This window comes from Miniopterus schreibersii (genome assembly GCF_964146895.1).
Source record: "Miniopterus schreibersii genome assembly, chromosome: X".
Lineage (NCBI taxonomy): Eukaryota > Metazoa > Chordata > Mammalia > Chiroptera > Miniopteridae > Miniopterus > Miniopterus schreibersii.
In genome coordinates, this window is record NC_138104.1 from 94,942,649 (window position 1) to 94,956,059 (window position 13,411).

Genomic DNA, 13,411 nt, shown 5'->3' on the forward strand with positions numbered 1-13,411 from the left:
TGGGTCTCTCTCCCATGTATACAGGAGGTATCCATGTTACTAAACTTCTGTTTGTTTTTCTCCTGTGAATCTGTCTTTGATTACAGGGGATCTTAGCCAAGAACCTAGAAGGACAATGGGAAAATTATTTTTCCTCCCTTACACTAGTTAATCATGCCTAGGTATTTTGCTTCATGCCATTCATAAAACATAATTCTTCACAAGGAAAATACACACCAAAAAAATACCCTGGCTAAATCCAAATTTCTAATTCAAAATGCATACCCTCTTCCAACGCATCTGAAACAGACGAACAAGAACACATTGCCAAGGTGAAGAATCTCTTTAAATTCATGACCTTTAAACTCACCTCCGCCTTTCCTGCCTCCAGGCACCCATACTATATTTCCTCAGTTTCCTCAGTCTCCCACTCCCCTGGACAATTATTTCATACCTTATCCTCTCCCTTCCAACCTTCAAACCCGACCTCTGTCCTGAACTTAAGATTAATATACCCTACTGCCTCCTTGACATCTCCACTTGAAAGTCTGATAAGATCTCAAATTCGACATGGCCAAAACTAAACTCCTGATCTCTTCTTCCAAACCTGGCCTTCCCACAGTATTCCCCTTATCAGTTAACAACAACTCCATACTTCCACTTAATCAGACCCAAAGCTCTTAACTCTCAGATCCCTCATCCAATCCATCAGTAATTGATTCTACATTTCTGAATATATTCAGAACCTTTTTAAGTTCATGAAAAAATAGAAACAAATTGTTTTTTGTGAGACTGTCACACTCCTTTTGTTTTTAGAAAATAGCATAAGGAGAGAAGAAAGAAACCTGCATCTTATTTCTATTTCTAAGCCACTTAATAATTGTGAAATATATTGCAAGTCACTCCATCTCTGGGTCTCCAGCTTCCTCATCTTTAAAACAGAGAGGCCTGACTGGAAAACCTCTACCTTTTGCAAATACAACAGTTCAAATATCCAATCATAAAATTATCTAGGCCCTTTTTTCCCCCAAGCATGGACTTCACACATTTAATTTCTACAGGAGAAATTCTGACTCTACGTGGCTTGACTTCATGCTTTTCTCACTACTAAATAGTCTTCATTTTCGTGACTGCATTCTGTGTTTGAATTTGTAGTCACTGTGACGCTGGCAGCAGCCTGCTCACCTCGTCCTTGTCAGGCCCGGTTAGCTGCCACTGGCTCTAAGCTGGGGAGCAGCACTTACCATTGCCTTCTTCTCTTCCTGGAAGTGTACATCCACAAACATTTTGCCAGCAACATAAGGGAGAGCACTTTCGATAAAGTTTACGCATTTGTCCCACTGAGGCAACAAAGTTGTCGTCCCCTGGATTACCTGTGAGAGATAATTGATCCAGATTTAGTTTCACTTGCATAAAACCTATGGCTGAAAAAAACTCAACAACCTGAAGAAAACAGTCTATGAAACAATGCACACCCCAACCCATATACATGTATCTAACAGCAGAGCCAAAGGTGAAATCAGATGAAGAAAAAAAAATTCTGCTTGTCTCCAGTTATATTTAAAACTAAATGAAAATATTTTGACAGTGAAAAATAATGTCTTTCTCCTTTCTTTCCAATTTTCCCCATTAAACAAAGGATTTAGACAACCGTATGGCTTTTCTGCAGTTTACAGGGATGTGGGGGGATGCTGTCCAAATGTCCAGATAATATTTAATATATGAGAACTAAAGTTCCACCAAGAAAGGTCTAGAATCAATAGGTGATCAAAGTTCCTGCCCACCGAGGGTTTCCTTGCTATAGGTAGTACACTCACAAGGCAGACCAGGAGAACATGGCCCACCATGAACAACCCAGGAAGCATATTTACATTGTGTGATAGCAAAGAACACATTGGTAACCAAGCAAAAAGCAGATGCAAATGTTTTTCCCACCTGTCCCAATTAAATCTCTGTAAGAATACATTTACAAAGTAAGGAAGTTCCAAAACAGGACTTGCAAGGCTCAAAGGTTTACTCTTGGGAATGAAAGCAAGTAAATAAATATTATTTAGTTGCACTCAGAGGCTGGGAGTTCGGAGCACTGAAAATGCAAAGGGAAGGCAGGCAGTGAGGAAGGGAGGCCCTGAGACTGGTGGCTGGAGGCATCCCCTAACAATGTTAGACCCAGGTTGCTGGCAGAGGGCGAGTGGGATTAACAGTTAAGTTCATCTATTCTTCCTCCACTCTCTGGTGACACAACCCCTCTCAGAGGTAAGGAATGAGTCTATTTTTAAAACCTCTAGAGAAAGAGAGTCTACAACCTTCTTTGACAGTTCAATATTATATTTAGCACTTTACACTCAAGAAACATCCCTTCATACCTAACCTCAGAATTTTCACACTATTTCTTACACCTCTCTCTCTCTGATTCTCTTCACAGTGGAGGTGGAAAGCAGCTGGGTACCATCTTTTATATGATCCATAGGAGTTAAATATATATATATTTCGTATCTATATGAAATCTACTTGTTTTGTAGCTTAATCCTTTGATATGACCTCAATATGTATAGTTGTTTTATGCTGTTCTATATAAAGCTCAATATTCTAGTGACTTGAAAAGGCCAAAATGTATTCAAAATAACTGTGTTACTCCTCAAGAGTAATGACCCATTAAGAATTTCTGTACTTACCAGTTTCTGTAGTAATGAAAACATTTGTTAAATGAAATCATGGCTTAACTTCAAATTTAGAGAAAAATAATTTTTTTTTTTTTTAATCACTAAATTCTTAAAATGTTAATTTTGTAAAAAGCCACAAAATCCTTAAGTGCTCTAGTGGTGGGAGAATTACTCAGACAAAAGCCTCTGAAAGAAAGACAAGAGTTAAGACCTATGTAAAATGAGAATAAGAGGGGGGGACAAGCAAAGATTAAAGAGCCAGATGAGGGAGGGGGCAGTAAGAGTGTTTCAGACAGTTGAATGAGGTCTCGGAGGAGTCTAGATTTAGGCCTCTTGGGCCTAGCAGAGTGAGGGTAGATTCGAAGACTGAAGATCAAGGGAAAGTTAAAGACAAATGTCCATCCCTAAATTAAAGATGAAATTTTATTATCTAATACATATAGCATGTACATTTTGAATATCCAGAATACTGAAATGAAATAGTTGCAATTACATCACTAAGAAATATTAAAACTATAATTACAGTGACCCAGTTAAAAACAGCGGGGGTCCTGGCTGATGTGGCTCAGTTGGTTGGGCTCCATCCCATGCAATGAAAGGTTGTTGGTTCGATTCCCTGCCAGGGCACATGCCTGGATTGTGGGCTCGAACCCCGGTGGGGGGCGTGCAGGAAGCAGCTGATCAATGACTCTCATCATTGATGTTTTTCTCTCTCTCTCTTCCTTTCTCTTGAAAAATCAATAAAAACATTTTTTTAAAACACTGGGGGGGGGATGGGAATAAGCTGATAAAAGGTGGAGAGTGAAAACAATGTGATGGTCCCCAAGTTTTGTCCTAAATATGTTTACATAGCTTCAGCAAAGTAGGGCGTGACTGTACTACTATGTGTAAGGTTTACCTCAATAAAAAGAAATAAAGCAAAAAAAAAAAAAAAAGTAGAGCTTGTCCTGTAAAACTCCTTCTGTCCAATCCCTAAAGATGCTTTTTGTTGGATTAGTTAATATGAACTACTCCTGCATGTAAAGTTATCCAGTGATGTAACACTACAATCTTTTTAAAACTTACCCTTGAGAATTCCAGCCACCTATACTGAAAGCGCCTGCTAAGGTTTGGAATTCTGGAATAAACCATCCTCCACACCAAATAGTTGGCAATGGTCCTGTTAACAGAGAGAGATGCACATTTATTATATTTAGGTTGATATCTGATGCTCTGCAGAACACCTTGGGAAAAATTGTTGGCAAAGCTCCTTGGAGGAACCTCTTGCTTATAAAAAACTGCAGAACTTTTACTTGAAAAATGACATAAGATGATACAATGTCAATAAGCTCAACCAAAATTGGATTGCTTTTCACCACCTACTACAGATAGATGAAATGAATATTCCATCTCCAGGCCTCATTATGAACATTTTGCTTTCCCTCTCAGGGCATGGAGTCCACTGTTGCCCAGCCTTTCGTGTCTAGAAATTGTCCACACCCACACCTTCAAATTATTAGGCGACTTGATAAAATGCAGATGAATTCTTATCTTTGGAAACAAACAGAAACATATTGGCTAATACCAATTATCTAGATTTGCACCCCGGTTCTATACTTACTAGATATGTTAGGTTGGGCAAGTCACTTAACCTTGCTGATTTTATCATTCCTTGTCATACAATGGGAATAACCCCTACCTTACAGGTTATTGTGAGGTTAATATAAGAAAATATTTGACTGATTGTAAATTCCAGATTTCTGTTGTTGTTCACTTCCAAACATATAAACAACCCCATATGCTCATGTAATACTCATAATACATATTTTAAAATTCCATTACACTTTGTCAAGTGTTGCCTTTTTCTATAAGCAAAAGATGCCTTGACCTCAGAAGTGTGTGTGATCTGAGTTAATTTCTAACTCAACAGTGGTGATGAATTTTTAATGACCCATCTCCTCCCAGCTGTGCCATTATCACAGTGACTAATAACACACATTCCTGAGACAGCTCTTGAGTCAGCCAGCCATGTGAGAGCAGCGTGACATGATGATAGTAACTGGCCCATCAAGAACAACCCACCCTTGTACTAGACTTATCAGGGTGATCACTTTGTAAGTTATATAAATGTCTAATCACTGTGTTGTACATCTAAAACTAATACAATATTATATGTCAACTACAACTGAAATATTAATTTTTTTTTTTTAAAAAAGAACACTCTCATTTGCATGGCACTCTAACCCAGTGGATATGCACTCCTAGCAATAAGATATTTTTCAGCATTGGCCCTGTCCGGCGTGGCTCAGTGCCAATGAACTGCAGACAAGCTAATAATGTAGAAATAGCTTATGAGCTAGAGGGGATGGTGAGCAGGATCATCACTCTCAGAGCAAAAAGGCCAGCTATAGTGGGGGGACACAGGCAGCAATCAGGGTCCAGTGTAGAGAATGTCAACGGGGCAGAGACTGACCCTAACACAAGGTCTGTATGGTCTTCAAACTTAAAATACTACTTGCTAGGTGTGAGAGCTATGCTGGGTCCATAGGTGCAGATAGAAGGTCCTAGGCCAGCAGATATCCTACATGATTTCAAGATACTCCCTTAAGGGTGCAGATTAACTGGGGACATTGGTGGATGGGGCTGGATGGTGGTAGAAAAGGCATGATGATAGGAGCATACTGGGGATTTAGAAGCATGGGCCTTTCCAGCTCCCTTGAAATCATACTGTCGGCATTATCTAGAACCCCCATAGCACCACTATCGGGATACGTTATTGTACCCATTTCACATACAAGGAAACTTGAAGCCTAGAACCATTAAGTAACTTCTCATGATTATAGAGTCAGTGGGTCTCCAACTTAGTAAAATCACCTGGGGAGTCTTAAAGGTCCAGATGTTTAGGCCCCTCCACACCAATTACATCCAAATCTCTAGGGTGGAACTCAGCATAAATACTGCTTTCTATTCCCCCCAGCTAAGCCCAATGTGCAGCCAAGTTGGAGAATCAGTGTAATAAGCGATGGAGGCTCGACAAGACTGAGGTGTGTCTAACTCTAGTCTGTGTGCTTTCCCCATGCTACACACTGATGCATGAATTCCAGTAATTCAGCAAAAATTTCCTGACCAATCACGGAGACCTCAAAATACTCTGACAAAGGCACTTAGCAGAAATCTGTAGGTACAAAGAAAGAACAGTGTGCCTTCATGCACAAGGCATTACTAAGATGCTAGCATTACAAGATCCCTGAAAGCCGGGAGATGGAATGCAGGGAAACTCACACAGTGAGACCAATGGCGCTGATGAGCTGCTCCAGTGTGTGATAAATACACTGACAGAACGTAGGGGGGCACACAGCTTTAGAGTGCTAATATTACCACGCCAGGAGCAGATCTGATCATAATGACTGAATTACTGCTACCTAATACTCAGATAACACCAAAAAAAAAAAAAACACAAAAAACAAAAAACAACAAAAATCAGACTCAGCAACAGTCCTTGAAAGTAGCAAATAATAACTTTGTTTTTGCCAAAAAAGCATTTCGGCAGTATGGTAATTTCCCCAAATGACAAGAAATAAAGTAGAGGAAAGCAAAGCATCTCAGAAGAGAACCCAGCATGAAGAGAGCAACATGAAATCATTTCTCAAAGCCTCTAACTAGAAAGATGGTTTTTGTTTGTTTAAGATGTTTCTATTGATTTCAGAGAGAGGAAGGGAGAGGGAGAGAGAGAGAGAAACATCAGTGATGAGAGTCACTGATCAGCTGCCTCCTGTGCCCCCCACTGGGGATCGAGCCTGAAACCTGGGCATGTGCCCTGACCGGGAATCGAACGGTGACCTCCAGGTTTGTGGGTCGACGCTCAATCACTGAGCCACACCAGCCAGGCTAGAAAGATGTTTTTTTAAGAAGCTTTTGCTGCCCTTTGTTCTCAATTAGTGGCAGCTAACATTTGTATTGCATTTCAAAGATCATAAAATACCTTTTTTGATCCTCATCACGATGCTGTGGGATGGTTATTATTATTATCTCCATTTTCAGATAAAAAAACAAAGGTCAGAGGTCAAGGGACTTCCAAGGATGTGTCAAATCCAAGACTAACATTTGGGTCTTCAGATTCCAGAGCTTGCATTTGCTCCTCTCCGTCACACTCCCTGAGGTGAACCAAACAGTTTCTTCTCAAAGGTTCTCAAAACCAAAAAAATCTTCCTAAACCCTAGAGGTTGCCCAGAGGTATGCCTAAGGCTATGGTTCCCAACTTGTGTCCCCAGACCAGCAACTTCAGCATTACCCGAGAACTTGTTACAAAATTCCTGGGCCTCAACCCAGGCCTACTGCATTAGAAACTGTGGGGTGGGGCCCAGCAGTCTGTGTTAACAATCCCTCCAGGGGATTCTGATGCTTGTCAGGTTTGTGAACCACTGGCCTAGGAAAACTCCATCTCCTCATCTTTCTGCACACACAGCTAAACTGGGACTTTCTAAATCCCAGATCAGTGCTTCTTACACTTTAATGTGTGTAAGAATCCCCTGGGGAGCTTCCTAAGTTGCACATTCTGATGCGGTGGGTCTAGGGCAGAGCCTGAGGTTCTGCATTACTAACAAGCTCTCAGGCGAGGCCTATACTGCTCTCTATGGGCCATACTTTGAACAGCGAGGCCCTAGATCACCATCAGGATTGCTGAACCCTGTAAGAAGTCCACACATAACAGCACATTTTCCAGGTAAGCCTCTAGAACACCTGCCCAACAAGAGTCATATCACTTTACTGTACACTGTGCCTGCTTTACATGAAAATAAAACTGAAGACAGAAAAGATCACAGAGGCTTGGCAAAATCTCCAAGGGTTTGCTTTAGGCCAGCCTGGTCAGGCCCTGCTAGAAAGAAGATCCCCGGTCAAATCTCTCCGACCCCATCTTTCCTCAGCCTCCCCCTCCCATTTTTGCTCCTCAGGCCAAATTATATGGTTTCTAAGACAGCCTCAAGTCAGGAGTGGGTGTAAGAGCTGAGGGGGGCAGAAAGGAATGGAAGTCTGCAGTACCCCTCACCCAGTAATGTCCTGGACAACTGGCTTACCAAGAAAAAAAAAACCAAAACAATTTGTAGTATTTGCCAATTTCCATGTTGTAAATATTCCCATTCGAGTTAATTTCAAACTATTCATGTGAGCTACTCTACATGGAATTAGAAAGACATGCACATAACTTGAAGGACCCAGCACATCACTGCATCCTCACACTCCCTTTCCACCTTGAATGCGAACTCCACTTCCCCATAGGCAGTCTCTAGCTCAAACCCTCAAATGGCCCTGTCCTGCCCACCTACTCCCTTGACCCTCAAGGGCCAACACAATCTCTGGCACCACCTCTGGGGGATCTCACTACTCTAGTTTTGTACCATGCACCACCTGCCAGTCAGTGCCACTGTCCCCAAAGCCACTCAGTCAGAAAGAAAGGCCTAATCCCACCAGGCTGGCAGGACGCATGATATAAGGGGGAAAGCAGCAGTCAAGAAATGGGCAGCTAGTACCAACCCAAGATGGTTTTGTAATCCTGAAAATTACAGGAGAGTTGTCTATCTCCAAAACTAACAGGGAAGTGTCTGAAAAGTGTCTTTTCCATACAGGGACACAGAAATGAGGGTGACCCAGTTTAGAGTCTCAGCTCTGCCTCCTCTCAGAGGTGTGTCCTGGGGCAAGTCACTTAACCTCAGCTTCTTCATTTGTAAAATGGAACAACATGTAGTTATTTTAAGGATCAAAGGTAACTGTTAGCCATAATGGTGGTAAACATCATCATGACCCATGTGCAATTTTCACTGACAGATTCTCTGAAAGAGGCACAGCAGAGACACCCAGCTTGAAAAGGATTGGCTGACTGTTTCTTCAAAGGTGCCTCCAGGTGAGAGGGGAGAGGATGCTAGAAACAATAAGTGGAATGGAGCCTTTCCTCTGCACATCCTGAGCCCAAACCAGCCCCTCAAGCCTCCCCAGCTCTCTGGACTCCCGCTTCAAAGGCAACACGCTAGTCCCATCACCCAACATAGGCAACATCCCTTTTCCACGTTCCTCTACTTGGAAAACTCCTCCTTATCCTTTGGGGTTCTGCTTATATGTCACCTCCTGGATAGTAGTGACTGGGGCATCTGGCTAACGTCTAGAAATTTTTATGAAGTATCTACTATGAGAAGTACTGTGCTAGGCCTTGAAGTTACAAAAGCAATTACAGCAGGTCCATGAATAACACTGTTTTGTTAGAACCTTGATGGGATGCTGTAGCAACTCAACTCTTATTTATACCAATTAGCCTATGGTAAAACTGGTTTCATTATACATCATTTCACTTAAAATCGCAGAACCTATGAACAACATTAAGTGAAGACTTACTATATAGGAATGCTCACCATCAGGTGCTCACTATGTCAATGGTGGCGGGGTGGGGGGATGAAGCAAAAAAGAAAAGGTCATTTCAAGAAAATTAGATAATTTATGTGATATTTTGCTGCTGGGCACACAGCTTAACTATACTTCCCAGCTTCTTCTGCAGTTAAATGGGTTAAGTGTCCGTGTTCTGGCCAATGGAATAGGGGTAGAAGTGATACACACCACTTCTATGCCTTACCACAAAAACCTCCTGTGCAATCCTCCACTCCCTCTCTTTCCCCATCTATCAGCTGACTGGAAAGGATTCCAAATATCCAGAGGAGGGCAGAGCCACAAGGAGGAGGAGCCTGGGTTCCTGAGTCACTACTTGGAGGAAAGCCACCTTACAGGGACACCCACCTTGGACTGTTCCATGAGCCAAGAGCACAATTTTTATTGTACAAGCCAATAAGAGTTTAGAGGTGCTTATTACAGTGACTGGTATGACCTTACTAATATGGTAACTATGGGGACCCAAGGGGACACTTCCTTGACTGCTCTTGTAATACAACACAAGTGAGGATCAAACATGATTAGCAGCACAGAAAACTTACTGTAATATGCAAATAAAGTATTATTAATTTTTTCAAGAAATAAAGTGTCTTGAAATCTCATAAGAATATACAGAATACAAGTTGTTTTTGATGACTTGGCTGTTGAGGAGTAAACTATTTGAAAGAGATTTTTTTTGTCATTAAAAGTGAAGTTTCATAATGTCTACAGGTCATTTTATGTCATCTATATATTATCTGCAGGAAATTTTTCTATCTATATATTCTTCCACTGTTGTTTACTACGTTTCCATAAAGTTATCATTTTGACAAGAACCAGGTTAAAATCTCCCTCTACTCATGGTCTTTCTTGGTCCTTTTTGTTATGACAGGTCCTACAGTTCTAAAGTATAATCATTACCATAGAGATGATTATTCTAATACAGTAAAACAAGGCCTAATCTATCACTTTGTTGTAAGTTAGGCTTTTTTGGAAATAAAATTAACATAATTTCTTAAAGTACCTACTAATTTACAACCAACTCATTAGGTCTGAAGAATACATATATAGCACGGCAAACTCCACCTTTCAATGGAAATTACCACCAAAATTTAAAATGTGCCCAGTAGCCCGGCCGGGCGTGGCTCAGTGGTTGAGCGTTGACCTAGGATACAGGCAATCAGGGTTCAATTCCCGGTCGGGGCACATGCCCGGGTTGCGGGCTCGATCCCCAGTTAGGGGCGTGCAGGAGGCAGCCAATCCATGACTCTCTCATCACTGATGTTTCTATCTCTCTCCCTCTCCCTTCCTCTCTCTGAAATCAATAAAGCCGATAGTATTTCAGAGCTAGGAGATACATATGAATAAGTCTTCTAATGTACTGAGTCCCCTTCAAAAAAAGTAAGCATAAGACTCTCTTGGGCTACTTGTTAAAATACAGATTCCTAGGCCTCACACCAGATCTACTTTATGGGCCTCTATGGAGGAGGGGCCTTGGAATCTGTATTTTTACCACAGGCTGCTGGCATTACTGGCCCATGGAGCACAGTTTGAATAGCAAGGCTCTACCCCACCCAAACATAATCTACCTCTAGATTCAATTTTCACTTAACAGAATCACTGCTTACCTCTGGTAGAATTTTAAGTGAATGTATTGTTTTTTTCTCCCTTCTCTGTACCTTTACTGTTCTTGCATGGTTTCCTCAATGAACACATATTGCTTTTTCCATAAGAAGGTATCATCTTAAAAAGAACAGCAGCTCTTCAAAGGTGTCTAAGTGCTTCCTGGGACTTTTGCAGGGGCCTTTTTTTAAAACATAACTCCTGGCAACATAGTCTTGTCTAAGTCCAAATAAGAAAATATGATTTTTAATCATGGCCTGGCAATTTACCTTTGTCTGTGTAAACTACTTGACCTTTCTGTGCTTCATTTTCTGCAGTCAAATCTGAATGGTTTCACGAAGACGTAAAATTCTCTTTCCTTGGCATTTTTCAGATTTCCTTGTTTTGTAATACTAAAGTAGCACAGCAACAAATCCTAAAACATTCTTTATAATAAGAAAAACCTGGCGGTTCCTGAAGTTGTTTCATCAGTGCAATTTTTCTATAGCTCTCAGAGTGATCTTACGTCTTCTGAACACAGGTACTTGGGTTTATTGCCACAAAGTGACTTATTGGTTAAAAAGAAACCAGGTAAAAAAAAGCAGCAATAGACCAAGAATAAACTGGGGGGAAAAGATGTTCATATAAAAGTCTCAGAAAACATCATTATTTGACTAATTCGCAAAAGTAACAAACAATTTAGGTTTTCAGAGAGAAAATATGGAGAAAGACCAGAAATAAGGAGCAAAAACACTGTGTATGTGCTGTCATTGCAGCAAGTAAATTACACCAGATAATGGTTTTGGCCAATTTTTCACAAAGGGCACTATGATTTCCCCCAAGACCCTTTTGATGTAGCTTTCATTAAAAATAATTTTCAAAGGACTTGAGGGGGAAGGCATGATAATTTAAAAGGAAAGAGAAAAGTCACAGTAAAATACACAAGAAAGCTCTTACTTCCTCCTCTCAGAGCCTAATATCCTAAACAGATCCTTAAAGTACTGCGGGACACGGACCACTACGTTCTCTGAGGGGCCGATGTCCTTCAGGTCGGGGTAGAGTCTGGTGTCAATGACCTTCTTGATGTAGCCCAGCCAGTCAAACTGAAGAGAAAGAGAAAAATCAGAGTGAAAGTAACTCTTGCCAGGCAACAAGCAAGGCAAATATAGTCGGTTGAACATAATCTATTGCTTGTGATTTCAAACCAAATAATTAAGGATGCAATTGCTCAAATCTAGAAAATAAATGCCTGATCACTGCCATCCAGACCTTCTGCTTGCATCATAAATGGAACACATGTTCTGCACCGTCTGCACATGGACAACGTGTACACTAACCTGGTAATACCCACACACACTCTGCTGGTCCCTCCGTCACTCTCTGTCCCTCCCTCAACTCTCCCCTCCTTCATTCTCTCTCTCCCCCTCCCGTACTCTCCCCTCCATTCTATGCTCTCCTTCTCTCCCCTCCTTCTCTCCTGCACTGTCCTCCCTTTCCCCACTGTACTCTCCCTGGCTTCAATACTCATTCACTGTCATGTCCACACAGACACAGATGCCCCAGAATATTACTGGTCTACCCTCTGGCATAGCGTTTCCTGCACCGGGGAAACAAGCAGCAACAAAAAATAACACGTCCCCTCTTCAGAGCATCACTGTCTTGGTGTTTAATTGGCCCCTCCCATGCCTGCCTCCACTATTGAAATGGAAAACCAGCTACTCACTGGCCCAGCCTTCCCTGCAGATAGGGATAGCCACATGCCCCAATTCTACTCAATAAGAAATAAAAGGAAGACATCTGGGAATATTCTAGAAAGGCTTTGGGCCCTAGCTGGTTTGGCTCAGTGGTTAGAGCGTCGGCTCATGGACTAAAGGGTCCCAGGTTCGATTCCAGCCCAGGGCACGTAGCTCGGTTGCAGACTTGATCCCCGAGGGTGCATGTGGAAGGCAACCAATTGATGTCTCTCTCCCACATCAATGTTTCTTTCTCTCTTTCTCTCTCTCTCTCTCTCTCTCTCTCTCTCTCTCTCCCCTTTCCACTCTCTCTGAAAAGCAATGGGAGAAAAAGCCTCGAGCGAGGATTTAAAAAAAAAAAGAAGAAGAAGAAGGGCTTTGGTTTTTCCTGGTAAAAGCATTAGACATGACCACCACTGTCCCTTCTGCCTTCTCCCTGCCCAGATGGTAGATGTGATATTTGGACCTAGGGTAGCCACCTTACAAGCTTGAGTCAACAAACATGAAGTCAAAAAGCCAATACAATGAAGAGAGTGGAGCAGAAAGAACGAACTTGAGCCTTTGACAACATTGTTAAACAGCTAAACCAACACCAATAGCCACCTATGTCTGAACTTCTGTCATGTAACAAAATGGGCTGCAAGTGTTTAAGCCATCTTGGAAAGGTTTTCTGTCCTCTAGAGCAGAAAGCATCCTGATGCATAGACAAGGGAGAGTATATGTGATAATGGTCAAAGATAATGACAACCAGAAAGATAGTAGGTTTTACAAGGCAAAAATTTACACACAGATGAAATACAATCACTTGTAAAATAACCAGTTAAAATAAATTTCCCTGGATTGTTTTCACCAACCTGGGGAATCATAGCACTCAGTTGGGAAATGTTCATTTTGTTGTACATGGCCTCACTGGTTCGGTTTTCATGTGGAATCATTATCTGTTGGAAGGAGACTTTGGTTATTTTTTCAAAGAAACCATTTCTTACTTCATGACACCTTCTACATGTGCCCAAACATCTGCAGAGTATTGTAAGATTTTTCAAGATT

At 41.5% G+C, this 13,411-nt stretch overlaps 1 protein-coding gene across 2 annotated transcripts in view; it reads right to left on the reverse strand.

The window, feature by feature from the left end:
- PHEX (phosphate regulating endopeptidase X-linked) overlaps positions 1 to 13,411 on the reverse strand; it is a 172,500-nt gene that overhangs the window by 106,609 nt on the left and 52,480 nt on the right. For both annotated transcript variants that reach the window (XM_081125341.1, XM_081125342.1), the window contains 4 exons: positions 13,219 to 13,302; positions 11,589 to 11,734; positions 3,705 to 3,798; positions 1,224 to 1,352 (listed from right to left, as the gene is read on the reverse strand). In XM_081125341.1, the coding sequence (XP_080981467.1) occupies positions 1,224 to 1,352; positions 3,705 to 3,798; positions 11,589 to 11,734; positions 13,219 to 13,302 (453 nt within the window). The remainder of the gene's footprint in view (positions 1 to 1,223; positions 1,353 to 3,704; positions 3,799 to 11,588; positions 11,735 to 13,218; positions 13,303 to 13,411) is intronic.